This window comes from Nicotiana sylvestris, chromosome 11, assembly GCF_000393655.2.
Source record: "Nicotiana sylvestris chromosome 11, ASM39365v2, whole genome shotgun sequence".
Taxonomy (NCBI): domain Eukaryota; kingdom Viridiplantae; phylum Streptophyta; class Magnoliopsida; order Solanales; family Solanaceae; genus Nicotiana; species Nicotiana sylvestris.
The window spans coordinates 25,133,137-25,151,927 of NC_091067.1; the positions used below are offsets into that span (position 1 = coordinate 25,133,137).

The 18,791-nt window shown below is 35.2% G+C and overlaps 1 protein-coding gene across 3 annotated transcripts; it reads right to left on the reverse strand.

Annotated features, from left to right (window-relative positions):
• Window positions 1-3,190: 3,190 nt before the first annotated feature.
• LOC104233601 (uncharacterized) lies at window positions 3,191-11,865 on the reverse strand. Of its 3 annotated transcripts, none has more exons than XM_009787025.2 (6): window positions 11,756-11,865; window positions 11,422-11,569; window positions 4,289-4,480; window positions 3,930-4,014; window positions 3,613-3,679; window positions 3,191-3,514 (listed from the first exon to the last, which is right to left on the reverse strand). In XM_009787025.2, exons 3-6 carry the CDS (start codon window positions 4,404-4,406, stop codon window positions 3,461-3,463), a joined length of 324 nt encoding a protein of 107 aa, XP_009785327.1. In that variant the 5' UTR covers window positions 4,407-4,480; window positions 11,422-11,569; window positions 11,756-11,865; the 3' UTR covers window positions 3,191-3,460. The 3 variants fall into 3 exon arrangements, with proteins under 3 accessions (XP_009785327.1, XP_009785325.1, XP_009785326.1); XM_009787023.2 differs by having other exon boundaries at window positions 4,289-4,542; XM_009787024.2 differs by having other exon boundaries at window positions 4,289-4,547.
• Between the last annotated feature and the right edge of the window lie 6,926 nt (window positions 11,866-18,791).

Consider the following 18,791-nt stretch of genomic DNA (forward strand, 5'->3'; position numbering starts at 1 on the left):
CCGACTTCACGCCTTGGAGTGTTATTGTCGACCCTCTGAGCCATTTGATTTGCAAGAACGCTGGGAGGAACTAGGTCCCTTCCGTTTGCATTATTGGAAGCACCTGACAACGCTTGTTTTTAACTCTGGCATTACCCACTCCTGCCTTGAGAGGTGACTCATGATTGCTTTCTGCTGTTCTCTTAAGATTTTCACTATTTGCACGACATGTTCCTCCTGCGCATCATCGGAAGTTGGCTCCCGAACATGCCGGGGGTACTGCCCTTCACGAACCGGAGTTGTTTCGTCTCTTTCGTTACGGGTGTCGCTGATTGAGTCATCATGTTGAGGCAAATATTTGTGTCCCTCAATGTTCTGTGTGATGTTGATATCATTAGCTACCATATCTGATTTCTTATCAAGGAAAAAATCAAAAAAATTAGTGATAAACGAATGAATCAAAGCAATTATGCAACTGTCTAAGCCCCACAGTAGGCGCCAAACTGTTTACCCGTAAAATGATACAGTTAAATTTGTTACGTGATTTATAGGCAAGCGAACTAATTTGATTCAAAAATGAAATTAAAAATAAGATTTAGCAATTGAATGAAGAAGATGACAAGCCTGACTCCGAGCACAATGTCTCCGAGAACAAAAGTGAAAGCAATGATAAAGAACAAGTAAAGTTGTTTAATTGAGAGCAAAAGTAAAATACAGCTTATGTTTGCAAAGAATTTCGTATCGTACAATGGCTACTGAGCTCACTATTTATAGCTTTGTCTAGGGAAACAAGATCAAAGGATCAAGCTCCTCTTAAATGATAATAAAAGAATCATTGGTGAGCATGTAACGACAGCCGTGAATGCAAATATCCTCTGCAACGGTCGCTCATTTAATGTTAGAAAATATTCCCTCATTGAATACTACCTGATGGCAAATACTTGGTCTTCTCCCGTTAACCATGCCCCTTTTGGGATTTACCCAATGTCGATTGAATTTGTTGTATCCGATATTGGTCGTTACTTGCCTTGACTTTTACCTATCTTTGGTTCCATGTGTTGTGCTACCATTTGATCATCTGTTACAAACCAATTTTGCCCCATACAATTAGTCTTAATTAAATATTACACTTTTATAAACAAAAAAGTGAAGATGCTAGAATAAATAGAATCTACATAGAATAGAACAATTAATTGCTAGGGAAATCAAGAATATGTAATGTGGTCAAATGGATTTGTTGAATTAGGCATTTGGAGACCAAATACACTATAATCTTAACTTAAGATATAAAAGATCAGATTTTTATAATTTTCTAACATATTGGACGTTACACGATAACGATATATTATATTTGTTTAGTGTAATATTTTATTAGCTATTAATCAATTCCAAATCGCCTTATTATGCGGGTGTTAGAGTGTAATCTGCAGGAGATTATTTTCTTTGGCATTTACCCAGTAGACTATTGATGTTATACACGGACAAAATCATTCGAGATTTTTGAAGCTTTAAAGATATGATTTTACAGAAAATGTGCGATTATTAGAGCAAAAGGAAATCAAAATAAGATTTTCTTATTTATTTATTGTAAACTTCATATATTTTGAAACAAGGTTAGAGTGGAAAAAATAAATTTTTGTGTGAGTAAAACGATGCACATTTGAGGAATTCTTTATAGGAGATTATAAATCAAATCGAATGAAATAATTTTGATTCGAGGAAAATCACAACTAAAGATGCTAATGATTTGGTACTTCAACCTGCTCATTTAATTTAATCTGGCATAAGAAATAATATTAAACGTCACTGAGTAACTTCTTTATTGGAGAAAATTAAAAAGAAAATAAAACAATTAGTGGAAATTAAGTGGAAAAGTGAACTCTATACATGAATTTTCATGGTTGTGATGGTTAGGACATTTTGGTAAAAGTAATTGCTTAGCTATAGTGTCTATGGATCTGAAATGAACTTCATAACAAGTGAGATTAGAAATCTGAAAATTAAGACAAATAATACTATAAGTTGATAACAAGTTAAAACTAAAAATCATGTTTATTTTCAAGGAATTTATAAACAATTTAGACAAATGAGCAATCAATCGTACAACCAGTCCATTTTCAAGGAATTTATATAACTCAACCGCAAACTCAATCACTTAAACTAAAAATAACATATGTCCGAAACTTGTATAGTAAATGAATAATCTTATATAATTAATGTATACTCTATGTAATACCGATTACAAATAGTAAAGAGTATACCCAGCCGGCTATAAAGATCCCTATGATTTATCAAATGTGGAATCCTGAAAAAATTACAAAAATGTGAACAAGTTAGGGACTCTTGTGATCAATGGGACTATGAAATTGGCAATAAGTTCAATTGTTTCAATAATCTTGCAAACTTACATAATTTGCTCAAGACTCTTACAGTTAAATATTGTGGTAATTCTCATCATTCAAGTTGCTTTTGCATCACAAATAATGCTATACAATATTTATGAAAGACAGTTTTTATTAGTCAAAATTGAAAATTAGGCCATAAAAGCTGGTAAAAATAGCATGGTATAGCCAGTTTTCGACTGGTCATTCAAAAATAACCAGCATTTACCAAGTCAATGAAAAATAGCCATTATTTTGCTGCAACAGAGACCGGTCCAACATAATATACTGGAGTTCGGTGCACCTGTGTATTAACTCCAGCATATTATGCTGGACCGGTATACTTTGCTGGCTCCAGCATAATATACTGGAGACTGGAGCACCAGTGCTCCAAACTCCAATATATTATGCTGGACAGATATACTTGCTGGAACTCCAGTATATTATGCTGGAGTTCGAGCATACTTATCCTGGAGTCCAGTATAATATGCTGGAGTTCAAGTATACTTATGCTGGAACTCCAGCATGGAACTCCAGCATAATATACTGGCGTATTTTCCGGGTTTTGAACAATGTTTTCGCTCAGATTTATCTTTAGTGGCTAAATTTCGATTACTTTTAAAACTGGCTATTTTTGAACGACCAGTTGTAAATCTAGCTATTTTTGAATTTCTCCCTTAAAGCTAGTATAGTTTATCCTAAAAATGAAATAAGAAACGTCGAAACACTATAAACATTTAAATAGCTCATTTTTTTGCAACCAACACTCACACAATTATGTGATTTCCAGAAATCTGTAGTCTATTATAAGGAAATCAAATTTGACAAAATTAGTAAACCAGCAACATATATAATCACAGATTATGCAGAGTAAAATAGCTTCCCATTTACAAAGCATATTCAATCCCTATATAAATGTTTTCCTTTGCTTTTAGCCTCTCATTTCCTATCAGTTAAATCTTAGTTTTCTAAACATACTTCCATCCTCTGCCTGTCCCTGTATTCTAGAAACTATACACAATTTTTTCAGAGGTTAAAACAACCAGTAAAATTCAGATTATAACACGAAGAAAATCAATACACAACTCGGATCAGCATGGTTAATCGTACAAACCCTCGTGCTCCCAAATATCAGCAAGAAAGTCGACCATGTCCTATAAAGAAACAACCATTTGGAAAAAGTTAATCCGAGCCTTCCCTCGAAATGGAAGAGAAAAGATATCCACAAAAGTTCCAGAGAAGTGACACTCACCGAGAGAGGAATTGGTTGAGGAAAACGCTTGTTAGTCCCAAATAAGCTTTCATAAGAAACATTCCAACTACAGTGACACAGAACAAGCACAATTAGCCGATAAAACTAGACAAACTTAAAATCATGTGAAAGAAACAGATTCAAAATCTGGAGTTGTAAAAATGATAGCGTCTATTGGAAAAGTCTAGCAGCGCATTCAACCATGTCTAATCGTGAAGTTAATTATCTCCGAAAATCTTCTAGTGACATTATACCACTTTAATAAAATCCTAAAGTTTGATTCCCTGAGAAACATGAAGATGAGCAAAGGTTCTCACTTTAACATGGGTTCTTCAACTATTCGGTTCTCGGGCTTTTTACTTGCTAGCCACTGAAGTCTGGACTGGTTCCAAAGAAGATAGCCTGCAATCAGCAGACTGTCAAAATAGCAAACACAACTTAAAAAGTCCCTATTCATGCAAGGTGGAAACAGACTCGAACGTGGATGAAAATGGCTAGTGTTTGCTTTTTTTTTTTCTTTTTCCTGGTAACCATGGTGTCTGGGCCGCTTGCGCGCACCTCGACTAATTCCATGGCAACAACAGTAATAGGTACCAGGTAACTCCGAAAACGGCTAGTTTTGTAATATATATTATAAAGAAAGAAAAGGAAAATCTAGCCATTGCAATGAACTTGCCCTGATTTACGAATTCATTATTGTTGCTAGCACTGCCAGTGCCACCGTGTTGAGCGAGGCTATTTGAGATACTGATGGAAGACATGCTCCTTTGAGATTGAACGGTACTGTTCTCCATCTCACATGTACTTGTGCTCCAAAAATCATCTGATATACTCGGTTTTCTCACCAACTTTCCTTGAATTCTCAGTCCTTTAGATGGTTCATCCACAGCAATAATTGGATGAGATTTGGAACAGCAACCAAAACAACCTCTGCTCTGTTCAAATTCAGGTTTATTTGCATATACAACCATATGGTGACAAGAAGAAAAATGTTTTGACGCCACAATAACTATGGTGACAAGAAGAAAAATGTTTAGAGGACACTTGAACTATCAAACAAGCACACAGAGTCCCAGATTAACAATATATACATGCAAACTATCAAAACAAGAAAAGGGGGGGGGGGGGTGTCTCCATACTCGAAGGATGGTCTTACTACAGCAGTTTGAAGAGATGAAATGTCTGATTTAAATTCAAATTAGTTACCGGTGAAGTGAAAGGGCAAAAGGTCATGTGGCGAATTTTCTCACAGTAGGATATTTGTCCTTTCTTTATTGGAGTAGGGTGGGAAAGGTGTAAAATAAGCATTAGTAGATTCTGTTTTATTAGAAGACACACTTACTTCAAAACTCAACGATGAATTGATAACCTTCACAAATTCATAGAACTGTCAAGTGTGTCATTCCTCCAGTTTCGTTGCATGTCCAAAATACAACTTACCAGCTCCTTTTTTATGCCCCAAAGAAATGGAAAGAATGGGAAGAGGGGAAATCTCCACACTGTATGTTCTCAAAGCAGTCCGCTGGTAGCTCCATATTAACAACAATCGACATCCAAATTGTGAAGAAAAAAAATCTAAGCATCCGACTCATTATCTAAACACTACCAATGGAGGCTGGAGTAGCTCATAACCTAGGAAAACCTTTTTGAAACCCTTATACAACCGATATGGGACATGTTCTCTAAAACTCTCCCGTGCATAACCTGTAGACATTTTCTTTTCACTTTTTTCTCTCTTCCACTTTTGTTTCTTCTTTCCTTTTCCTTTTTTCCTTATTTGGAGAAGACTGGAATGGCTTAAGTCAGCATGGAGCAGAGAGAAGGCTCAATAGGCTAGGAGTGTGCCTGCAAATGGCTCGATGGACTGAATATGTAGAGAGGCACAGGTCCATAGAATAGGCAGAGAGAAGACTAGTGAAAACTAAAGTTCACTTCTGAAACCATATAAAAGAATTTGAGCATCAAATCCAAAAAAAGTTAGAACTATGGGTGCAATAGCCCATATAGACTATATTTTGAAATCCTTAGACAACCGATATGGACAAGTTAACACTAATGATCAATGAAGTTTTCGCTCATTTTGAGTTCAGCCTTGTTAAGAAAAACAACTCATAGAAATAAAATTTCACTGGCAATAACAAGAATAAAATGGACCACCAAGATACGGTAAGCAACGAGAATAGAAAAAGTAATACACCAGGATTTTAACGTGGAAAACCCTCCTCAATAAGGAAAAAACTCACGGCCCAAGCTCAGGGGCAAATCTAGAATACATTCACGGGTTTGGCAGAACCCAATAGTTTTAGCACAGGTTGTGTTTGTGTTAAGAAATTCACTTAATAATATGCATATGTATAAATAATTTATCTTAAATTCATTAAGTGATCTTGTCCTAGAATCCATTACTTATAAGCTTAAAATCCTAGATCTGCTTTTGCCTAAGGGGTGCAAAATAATATCGATATAGTAAGAAAATCTACACTTGATAGTCTCGAGTAAAATACTCGAAAGACCACTACATACTCTAACGAAACAACTCTATTTTGTACACCCCTAAAAATGATACCACTCACTCTCTATTTTATTATATGCGAATTGCTATCTTCTCTTATTTTTGTATTCTATTGTGTGTGTTGAAGTGAGAGAAATGCCTCTATTTATAACAACACGAGCTATGAGCTCCAAGCACAAAAATACAAAAAGAGAGGAGAAATTACCAAAAATTTCTCTTCCACACACTTCATATTGTTTTGGCACATGGCGATTTAACAAGTAGGGATAGATCCCACAAATCTCTCCCTCCAGATTTATTCACCTAAAGGAGGTAATACCGGACTTATAATTTGAGCGCATGCCGACAAGGTTTTTGCACAACTCAAACTTGTTTCTTGGTACCATCTTGGTCAACGTACTTAAAGGATTCTCACATGAAAAGATCTTCAAGAAATGCTCTGCCTTTTGCCGAATTTAATGAAATCTTAAGTAATGTGTTTAGTCCTTGCATGTACATGGAGTTCTTGCTCAAGTCTATTACACTTAGAGCGTCACTCCTTCTAATGCAAGTCATTTCTTGAAGAACCCTTTGAGCCATATCATTTTAGAGTGAGCGACACTTATGCAAATTCAACTGCCATGATATAGCTCTTCCTAAGAGAGTAAACAAATATCCATTAGTGGATTTTCTATTATCAGGATCACCTGTCATATCAGTATTTGTATACCCCTTCTAAATTGGATCAGATCTTAAAAAACACAAGTAGTTCTGAGGTACCTCTAAAATGCTGAGTATCCACTTAACTATTTCCTAGTGTTCTTTTCTGGGATTTTAAAGAAAGCTGCTCATCAACGATTGCATGTGCAATGTCGGATCTGGTGCTTACTATTTCATATATCAAACTCCTAACAATAGAGAATAAGGAACTTTGGCGTTGCTGTCTTTCTCCTTTGTTGTGGGACATATCTTCTTGCTCAACTTCATATAACCAACAAAAGGTGTGCTGACTGGCTTAGCACTCTTCATGTTGAAGCATTTTAATACACACTCAATGTACTTGTCCTGGGACAACCACAACTTTCTACTCGTTCTGTACTTCTATCTCGACTAATCTGCATTCCTAGAATGTATTATGTTGTACTCTAAGTCTTTCATGTTCAATGACTTGGATAAGTCTCCCTTCAACTTGGCTATTAGATTTTTATCATGTCTTACAATCAACTTATTATCCACATATAACAAGATAAAATTGTTATCAAAATATCTTTAGAAGTATATATATTTGACTTTCATGAATGAATCAAATTTCTTGTACCACTACCCTGGTGCATGTTTCAACCCATAGACTCTTCTTCAATTTGCACATCATGTGTTCCACCATTTTGCTTTAAATTCTTCCGACTGCTCTATATAGAGGGTATTTGCATTGGCTTTTAAGCAGGTAAAATCAGCTTTTAAGTTCTTTTTAACTTTTGCGGTGTTTGGCAAAGTCAAAAAGTACTTAGAATAAGTTAAAAACTGCTTAAAATAAGCCAAAAGCAGTAAGTTGGGCAACCCCAACTTATTACTTTTTGGCTTAAAAGCTATTTTTGCTGAAAAGCCACTTTTTTTAAGCCAATCCAAATGGGCTCAAGATTTTGACTAGATGCTAAGCTCAAAATAGTTCGTATAGACAGCTTGCTACTTCTACCTTTCTAAACAAATCGCTATTGCGATCTTTCGTGAGTTTAAAGACTACTTTGGACGTTTTTCCTTTGGAAGTTCAACCAACTCGTGCAATTTCTACAGAGATTCCATAATCTTCTTGCATAACTTTCATCCACTAATGAGAGAGCATCTCCTCAAGAATTTCTAGCTTCACATCATCACTAACGAGGACACAATTTAAGAAAGAATACATCGACGATTCTACTATTTGCCTTTCTGATCACTTCAATGGTCGTTGTATTTCACAAGTAGGGTGAGATCTTCCTGGAGGGCAGATTTATGAAATCCATCTCTAGCTTATTGAAAAGCCATGTGTCAAAAAACACTTGATGAAATTCATCCTTGGAGGCCAAGAATGAAATGTGTGGAGAATTTTTGGCAACTTCTCCCGTGGTTGGAGCCTATAGCTCCTATTGTTATAAATAGAAATATTTCTCTAATTTCAACACACAAAAATAAAAAAAGGAAGCAAAAGCTGAGAGCAATTCACATTCACAAACAATAGAAAAAAGTAATTTGTGAGAAAAAAATATAGTGTGTAAGCGATATCATCGCGAGGTGTGTAGATCAAAAGAAAGTTGTTTCTTTTGAGTATAGTGGTCTGTTGAGTATTTTGCCCGATACTACCAAGTGTAAACTTCTTTATTATACTGATACGATTTTGCTCCTCTTAGGATGTGAGTTTTTACATTATTTGGAAGTGTTCTCCAGTCTCCACGATAAAATCGGTGTCTTTGTTACTCTCTTTTTTCTTGTCGATTACTATGTCTTGGTGCTCTAACTTTTGCTCATGTTATTCACCGTATATATTTTTTATAGGTTATTTTTCACAACAAGGCTGATGTTACAATGAGCATAAACTTCATTGGTCATTAATGTAAGAGAACTTGTCCGATGTTGGCATATTTGGGTCAATTAAAAATGACTTTAAATTTTCAATTCTATGGAGCAATCGATGATGGATTAATAACTTCACAAAATGATAGTACATAATACAAGTATGTTCTTCCACCAACTTTGTTACATGTCCTAGATACAACTTATCGGCTCCTTTCTAAAACCCAATGGGCAGAGCTAGAAATGGGAAGAGGGGTATCACCAGATCATATGTTCTCTAATTTGCCCATAGGTAGCTCCACATTTACAAGAATCAACATTCTAGTTGTGAAAGAATCCAAGTATCCAATCCAAAATCTATACAAGTGGAGTAGCCAAGGACCTTATACACCCGAAACCTTATACAACTGATGTGGGAAAGATCCACTATACCCTCCTGTACGTGTAACCAGTTCTTGGGTTTGCACGGGACTTAAGACCTTTTTTACTCTTTTTTTAAAAATTTTTTGTCTCTTTCTTTTCTTGTTTCTTTTCTTTTTATTTTATTTTTATGACTAGACGAAAGTGGAAGTCAAAGTAGAGAGAAATGGCTCAATAGACAAAGAAGTGTACCTATTAATAGCTCGATGGACCGAATTAAGAGATGTCAAATCAGTAGAATAGGTAAAGAAAAGACAATAGTTTAAACAAGTTTACCAAAGTTTGATTTTGATACTATTTGAATGAATCTGAGCATCCAAACCAACACCTTACGACTATGAGTGGAGTAGTCCAAAACCTTATAAGTTTCTTTACAAACCCTTAGGCAACTGATAGTTTGATAGGGGACATGTTCTCTTACGCTAATGATCAACGAAGCCTGCTCATTATGGCATCAGTTTAAGGCTCCACTGTTATGACTTTCTATCCTCCCTTTATCACCTATTATATGACTCCGTTCACATAGGAAAGGACAACTAGGAGCAATCTTTAACACAATTTAGCTAAACCTTTTTTCAGAATAGAGTTTAAATGTGCAAAACAATACAAACGTAATAAGATAGTAACGTATTATATAAGTTTAGATACTTGGCGATTCTTTTTTCCTTTATTAAAAAAGATTGGGATGCACTTAAAACAAGTTGGTAAGATAATTGGGGATGAAGAGTGAGCGCTCCCTTATAGCAGCCATTCAAAATCATGTTACAAACATCCACCACCGATGACAAAATCTTCAAGATAAAGTATGTCGCAAGAATACTGCAGTTGTCAGATTTAATTTCAGCAATATTCATAAGCTACTCCTAAGTCCTTAAAAACTCTCCCCTTTCCGCACCTATCTCCTCCCCATCCCCTTTTTCCCAAATCACATATGAAAGGCTCTCTTTAACTTTGGAGGCTCATGCATCAGCCTCATCACATACAAAAGTAACAAGCACTAAGAGTCTAAGACAGTGACTGGTAGGAGGTGAATTGAAGGAGGAACGAGGAAGGGCTATTTCCTTTGTTTGCTTAGTAGTACGAGGAATGTGAGATTACTGAAACAGTATGCTTCCCTTCAACATAAGTTTTTCCGATCCCTCCAGAATTTGAAGGAAAGAAGAAAATAAATCTTGTACTTTGTTTTTTAGCTTTATCAAACAACCAGAGGAAAAGGCTAAATACTCCTGAAGTGCAAGTAAATTGGAAGGTTCACCTCCTCCCTCCTTCTTTCCCTTTGTCCCCCTTACAGGAAGAAAACAAAAGGTAAATACTAACAAAATATACACTCAATCACTTTCTAATCCAACATAACCCCTTCCAAACCAGCTCCAAGAATGCCAGTAAATATACGCTCGATCGCTTTCTCGTCCAACATAACCCCTTCCAAACTAGCTCTAAGCATTGGTTCCCAAGGAAATTATACATATTTAAAGCAATAGGAGAACATAAGCAAGTTCCAAACAGAACATATGAAAAGATATTCATCATCCCATGTCAAAAACGATATCTACTTTGGTAATTTTATATGCCATTTTTTAAATTCACAACTAAGATGAGGTACATAAAGAAGCGCCTATGGGATCGTTCCAACTATTGATTGTATAAAGCCACTGAAATTACAATATCCTCCCCAAACTTTGTCAAAGATTTTTCGAATTTGTTTTCCGAGCTATGTTGCTCGGACTCTCCGAAAATGTCACCGGGTGCATGTCGGATCCTCAAGACGTAGCGTATTTTTGGAGGATCCGACACGGTTGCGGTAGCACTTTGGAAAGCCCGTGCAACATAGTTTCCGAGTTTCCTGCAATTCGGACTTTGTGGAGAAGCTCGGTTTCAGTAGTTAAGACTTGAATGTTTTCATAAAACAAAGATAGGATTAGCCTTTTGGTAGATGAACTTTACTTTAACGACAACTCTTTAGCCAATTTGGAAGATCAAACACCCATAAAGAGAAACTTAAGTTTCTTATTCAGTTTCCTCCATCTAAAGAGAGAAAAGTTCTAAACCTTCTCATTCTTCCTCTCGCATAAGCAAAAACCATTCTCCAATTCTTTTTTTTTCCTTTTCTCTTTTTATTTTGGGTGTCTTATTGAGTAGCTAAAATATAGAAACAGCCATTAAATGATTTCAAACAGGTAAAAGGATCACAATCTTCAGAAAAAGTCAATGATAGCAAATAATGTTTCAACAAACAACACATAATCACTTAACAGCCTGAATTCACCAGATTTTGAAGACAAAACAGAAAGTAAACTAAACTAAGAATAAACAAGAAACAAAAATTGATAATGAAGAATCTGAATACATACCCCATGCAAGCTAGAAAGTGACTGATCCAAGCACTGAAAGAAGTGTAAATCATCATATGTCTAAACATACAAGAATTATCCAATTGTTCTTCAAATTTCCCAAATGAACCAGATCACTAAAACCCAAGCATAAAAATCCAATCTTTTTCTGCACCCAAAAAAAAAAAAAACCTTTTTCAGTTTCAAGAATCAGATTAATACAAAAAAAAAAAAAAACTTTTTCCTTACCTTAGAGCAACCATAATATACATATGGATAATAAATGCAACACAGTAATTTATTATTAAAGATATAATTGGTAATGAAACTGAATTCCAAAAGGGTGTTTCTATACCTGGAAGAAACTGAGACTGGGGGCGCCCCTCTCTCTCTCACACACACACAGAGAGTTTCTCTCTCTGCTTTATCTGTGGGTTTGATATTTCAATAGTGGACTAGTAAGTGAGGTGTCCTAGTTGCTAATAATTAGGCGTCTCATGTCTCTGAGGTTAAAATTTAAATTATCTTTATAATGCTGAATGGTATAATTCAGTGATTAATAAAATAAGTGTAGAATTATGAGATTTCAAGTTTTATTAAAAATATAAAAAAAAATTAATCTGCTTTAAACTTTGAGTGAAAATAATAGAAAACAAATTGCCCAAACAGAATCATTTATTATCTTTATCTTTATGCAATTATCATGTGTGCTTTGTGGTAAAGTGGTATTAATACGATTTGAAGAATCAAGAATCTGATGGGATGGGCCACGTGAATGTGATGGTTAACTAAATGGAGGGGAGAAATTTAAAAATAGCACAGTTTCAAAAGTAATCAAAATTTAGTCACTTTTTATGTAAAAATAAATCTGAGTGAAAATATTATTCAAAACCCGAAAAATACGTCCGTATATTATACTGGAGTTCCAGCATAAGTATGCTTGAACTCCAGCATATTATACGGAAGTTCCAGGATAATTATGCTGGAACTCCAGCATAATATGTTGGAGTTCCAACATAAGTACACTAGAACTCCAGCATAATATACTGGAGTTCCAGCAAGTATAAATGTCCAGTACAATATACTGGAGTTTGGAGCACCGGTGCTCCAGTCTCCCGTATATTATACAGGAGTTAGCAAAGTATATCGGTCCAGCATAATATGCTGGAGTTCGTACACAGATGCACCGAAATCCAGTATATTATGCGGGACCGGTCTTTGTTGCAGCAAAATAGTGGCTATTTTTTATTAACTTCGTAAACGGTGGCTATTTTTGAATGATCAGTCCGAAAACTGACTATACCTTGCTATTTTGACGAGTATTCAGTAATAATAGTTGATTGATTCTTTGTGGATAATACTATTTGTTTATTCTATAGCACTATGAGTTTGGGAATATATGGATATTGTTGAATTTCATTTTTTATTTTTTTTATTTTTTTAATAATTATGATGTCCGAATTAGCTTGCGTGCACATATTAATTTTACGAGATACACCTGCCTCTCAACGAGATACGGAATAATTCTATCTAAAAAACTTGGACGGATGGAAAGAAATCATATACTAATACTTCTACTTCCATAGAATTTGAACTTGAAATCACATTTTTTTAACCGACCTCATTAATTATTTGCTTACACTCTTGGGTGGATGTACTGTTAGATTTCATTATAGACCTAGGATAAATAAATGAACTAGAAAATTTGCTCCTTACTAACATCCTTAAATTTTAAAAATGTACATTTCATATAATTGGTATTATAGTAGAGCGATGTTCATTCCAGAGCTAATGTTACATGTTAATAAGAGCGTATTACAGACTTAAAACAAGTAAATAAAAATTAACAGTACTCGAACAGTTAAAAATTATAGATGTAACATTTCATACTTCAACCCAGTTTTATTTTTCTATTTCATTTTTTCTTTTTGGTTGTGTATTTTCTGGGGGGAGGCTTTTTCTATTTCCTTTTTGACTTTTTGGGAGTGAGGGTGGTTGGAAATTGATATGGACGACCTCGACCAAGAGAGACAAGAGAGGGTAATAATAACAAAACCAAAGTGATTTATGTAATTTATGAACATAAACTTGTTTCTACATTTTTTTGTCAAACATTACTGTACTGAAATTTCTTAATCTGATACAAAAGAATAGATCTCCATATTCATCCAAATTTCTCTCGTGTGAAACAAAAGGTTTGCGAGTCGTAGATAACAGCACTTGTACTATTACTTTTACTTTTACTTTGTAAATGATATTCTAACAGAAATAAATGACAATTTTCAAATGTATTTATTCACTAAGAAAAATCATTGAAGTTTTTGGGGATGAAAAAACCAGGGTAATGTGGCTTGTAGCACAGTACGTTAATCAAATCTCTCTCTATAGTGGTTAAGAAAGAGAGAAATGATACTAGTGTTCCCTTGTCTGGATTAGTTTGTGCAAATGCGTGAGTTATACTGAATACACAGTAAATTATATAGCACGATGAATAATCAACTTCGCAAAAATCGACCAAAACAAAACACGAACCATAGCGTAATATATAATTTCAAAGCGTACGACAATTGATTTATACATTATAAAACAATAATAAAATTTAATGGAGGATAATAGCTCCACCTCCGATTATGAGACCATCTAATTTTAAATAAGATAACACAAGCAATTTTGAAATAAAAAAAAGGTTACATTAAACCCCTTGACTGAGTTTTGAAAGGCATATGCATTCATTTAATGTGATTTTCTACCATTGAAATGTGACTGGAGAAACAGGGAGGTCTAGTAGAGATGTGAGGCGACTTGGACACAAAACAAAGCTGAAATGTAGTAATCAAAATAATTGACATCCAATAATTCACCTAATAAGGGCTACAATAATGTTGACACAGTTATTAAAAGTTCAGTTCAGATCCACTGACAAGCAAAAGTCCAACAAAATAAATATATAGGTTCTAATTGCACAAGAAAATAACTTCCATTTATTGGTTTCGCGGTCCAACACTGTAACATTGTGTCTGCGCTCCATCGAATAGCTCAAGCCCTAGCAACCTGCTTTGATGGATAATTCATCGACCTTTTTTTCTTTTTCTGATGGACCAATCAAATAAATGAAAGTGAACGAAGTTGAGTTTCCACGGGAAAAGAAAAGAAAATTGAAATTCATCTTCTTTTTTTCTTTTTCGATGGATAAATCACTCTCATGGTCAATCATAGTAGAAAGCAAGGGAAGAGGGAGATCTGCCTAGGTGATTAACAACAAGAATAGAAGGTACTAACACACTTATAGTTCATTGTAATTGTACTAGCACACATAACACATGTAACTTAAGGGTATGATGGGTTAAGAGGAAAAAACAGGAAGCAAAGCTGAGCAAAATTCAAGAACGCATCGATGTTTAGGAGTATCTGAGCGTTGCACTCTTTGTGATAAAATTTTACTGCTTACTGTTGAATAGAACGGAAACCAGACCCCTTTTCCACCAAGGTGTCACAGTTGGCTCGGTCTTCACAGGAACAAGAGAAGTCAGACCACTGCGGATACCCTCAGTTACTGAAGTATCCTGTGTGACCCTCGTCATTACAGGCCTGAAGAGGTATCAGTAAAAAGACTTAGTAGTCTGGCAAATCTTTTTACTTAAGCCTGTACATAGCATAGTATAGCGGACTATATATTAAAAGATGGTTGTGCAATGCAAAAAAGTAACAGCTTCATCCAACAGAAAACATGGATTCCATGCACCACACTTACATCCAGAAATTACACAACTACTCAAGATAGCAACAGAAATTCAAAAGGAGAATTCTTGCAGCGGAAGGATATCGTGGACAAAGTCTCCTCCTTTATTATTTTTTCATAAGTACACAAAAGCTCCTCTATCTAAGTGACTTCTATATCACACTAAAAAGTAGTTAAAGGTACAGTTAGTTTCTCTTATTCCGCATACTTAAGCGTAAACATCATGAGCTGTTTCAATATTTTTTTGGAGACTGGTAACAAGTGAGCTGTTTCAATATTTCAGAGGTTCTCTTTTTCTTCGAACAACTAGTGGCAGCAATGTTACAGTTTTTGGTTCATAAACACAGTGTAAACCATCAGCGTATACGATTTTTTTTAGAGCAACTCCATCCATTCGACTTTATTATTTAGCCTGTTTATTTTAATCCATCCCAAAATTATGACTTATTTTCGTAAATTGCAAAGGCTGCCCACTTTTAAAAAGTCAATATAATACTTAATTCAAGTCAACACCCAGCGGAAGTACAGAGACGATAACCAGAGTACAGGAGACTGTTCAAAAGCAAGGCCTTCTAATGTCAAATTCGCATCATAATCTCATAATTATTTTTGATTCTGGGAAATTGTGCAATGTGTGCCGCCCAGTGAGGCTCCCTTACGTGATCAGAAGTCTGCCCTGCCGCAACATAATGTGAGAATATGAAACGTTTCTAACCGAAAAACTCTAATTTTTAAAAGAAAATTGGAATGCTACCCCAGTGGCCAGCGCATCGCTGCATCCCTACTCAGCTAGGGCTTTGCCATCCCTCCTATCGATGGATAGAAAGTGTCCCATGTAAATGTTATCTCCTCTCCCTATCTATACTTGGCATATCTTTATTTTGGTTCATTCGAGACAAAATGAGATTCAAGTACTAGAAGATGTAGGTTTTTACCAAACAGCATTACTTTTATTTATTAAAAGAGAAAGTAAAGCCTTAGAATGCATACGTGGTTGATATGAGACCTTCGGAGGCAAATGTTGAATAGCCTTGTCTCTGTTTGTGCTTGGGATTAGCTGTGCATAGAACATATACGCGCCCACGTCGCCTGACTGTGCGACAGAACTCGCACATCTTCTTCACTGATGCCCTAACCTTCATGGCTGTTAATGATCCAAACCACAAATGATGAGAAAATTATCCATGAGCATGACTAGGAAATACTACAAGCATTCACCAAAGTAAAATTTTAACTTTTCATAAATCAGAGTCCGCAAAACAACGAAAGGAACTATAAGCTTGGTTAGCACAAAGTTTAGCTTGCTTTCTGCCTAAATTACAATGTCCACAACTGCCAAAATTCACATGGGCCATTTTCATTACAGGTCAAGCTAAGGAACCATGCCATCCAATGATGGATTTCAGGAATGAAAGTCCATATATAGATCTTAATAATGAATTTATCAAGTCCTAAAATCAAAATCCTTGAGAATCTTCATGTTTCAATCCTCAAGCAAATAGTTATTTCTAAATTCTTAAAAAGAAAATGAAGAGTAAATTAGGGCACAAGTTGAAGGAGATAACAGTACCAAATATTCAACCGAAATAGTCAAAAGCGAAAAGCGCAGGAAACTAAACTCTGTTCGGGCTTTAAACGCAAGGTGAAATTAGAATGTGGACTTTAACACAGAAATGCACTAATGAAGGATATGTGTTTGTGTGAGCGGACAATGCAAGAAAAAAAAAAATCTACAAAGACAAATAATACTACTTGCACAAAAGAATTGAACTAACTAAAATTATGCTAAACATTTGAAGTAAAAATCGCGTCAATAAAGTTTAAAAATCATTTTTTAAATTTCTAATTTGGAAAAAAGGATGCAGTTTTATTCTCAAGAGCTAGTTTTCAATACGAAATTTAAATTTATTATTCCTAATCACTAAAAAATGGACTCGTAGCGTTTCTTAGCAAATAGTATATCAGATTACCAACAATATTATTTGTTTACTACTGCTCCTCTAAAGATAGAGCCCATGAGTGATGCGCCCCATGCCTTAGCAGCTCACTGCCTATAGCAAAGTGCCACTTAAGCGAGGCGAAGCACAGAACCTGTGTTCAACTGAGCTTCAGGGCTTAAGCGCGCTTACGAGCCTTTAAAAAACTGTCATCAATTTGAGTTTTCCGAAGGTCCATTTACATACAATTCACCCTCTCATAATAATCTTCCATAATTACGACCTTATTCTTTCTTCTGTTTCATTTTCTAAGAGATATTTTACTGGAAATAGATAAATAGATAATCCTAACTTTCGAGCCATCGTGAAATGGGTTTGCAGTTAGGGTTTACGGTTTTAGCATATAAAAGACATAAATAAGTAAATATGGGGACGGAGAGAAAGAGAATTAGGGTACCTACTTGATTTTGCCGGAGAAAGAGATCGCCGATGACTTCGCCGGAGAGAGATATGGAGAATAAAGTTTAACAGCCGACGGAGAGGGAAATGCAATGGATTTCACCAAAACACCCGAAGGAATTGGTGGGCCGAACCGCTGAAGTATATGTTAATGAACGGTTAGCCTCTAATAACACATTTATTTACTTTTAAACCCTTGTTTAAAATGTCTTTAGTCTTTAGCCATTGATTTAATAAATTTTACCTGTCCGGACAAAAATATCCTTCTGCTCATAAAAGTTCAGGACCAAGTGTCCTTAACTTTTGAACTTGCAACTCTAAGTTAGGACTTCAGGACTACGTGTTCTTAACTTTTGAACTTGAAACCGATGTTCAGAGCCACATGTCCTTAAGTTCGGTGCTTGTAACTCTAGGTTAAGGACTACTTGAACTTGTAAGTCTAAGTTCAGGACCTATTGTCCTTAACTTTTGAGCTTATTAGTCTAAGTTCAGGACCAAGTATCCTTAACTTTTGAACTTGTAACTGTAAGTTCAGGACTAAGTGTCCTTAACTTTTGAGCTTGTTAGTCTAACTTCAGGACCTATTGTCCTTAACTTTTGAGCTTGTTAGTCTAAGTTAAGGACCTATTGTCCTTAATTTTCGAGCTTGTTAGTCTAAGTTCAGGACTTCAAAACATATTGTCCTTAACTTTTGAACTTGTAACTATAAGTTCAGGACCTATTTTCCTTAACTTTTGAGCTTGTTAGTCTAAGTTCAAGACTAAGTGTTGTTAACTTTTGAACTTGTAATTCTAAGTTGAGGACCAAGTGTCCTTAACTTTTGAACTTGGAACTCGAAGTTCAGGACTAAGTGTCCTTAACTTTTGAACTTGGAACTGTAAGTTCAAGATCCATAATGCACGATTTTGCTCAATTGAACAAAATTAATCACAAAGACCAAGAATTTTGCAATTATTACATATGAACTAGCAGAAAATAAAAGTTAAAACAAAGAACTAGAAAATGTAAGAATTGTTTTTCTCACTGTGCATGCGCGAATTTTTTCGGGAAAGAGAGGAAAAAGGAGGGCATAGAATTTCAGACAGTGAGGAAAGTGATTGGAGCTTTGTAATTCTCAACTTCAGAATCTGATTCAGTAATACTAAGCCCTTAAGTTTGTCAAAACGCTGTCTCAAAGACACAGTTCTTCTCCGTAACATGAAAGAGATAAAAAAAGGGTAATACAGTCTTTTCATATTAATTTTAATAGACTAGTG

What these genes read in the sequence shown, in the direction of transcription:
- LOC104233601 (XM_009787023.2), bottom strand. Translation starts at nt 11,489, where the DNA reads ATGTTTAGACATATGATGATTTACACTTCTTTCAGTGCTTGGATCAGT. An exon ending in TAATGAATTCGTAAATCAGG is followed by an intron (nt 4,015 to 4,288) that starts GCAAGTTCATTG and finishes TGCTGATTGCAG; the next exon opens with GCTATCTTCTTTGGAACCAG. An exon ending in GTTGAAGAACCCATGTTAAA is followed by an intron (nt 3,680 to 3,929) that starts GTGAGAACCTTT and finishes GTGTCACTGTAG; the next exon opens with TTGGAATGTTTCTTATGAAA.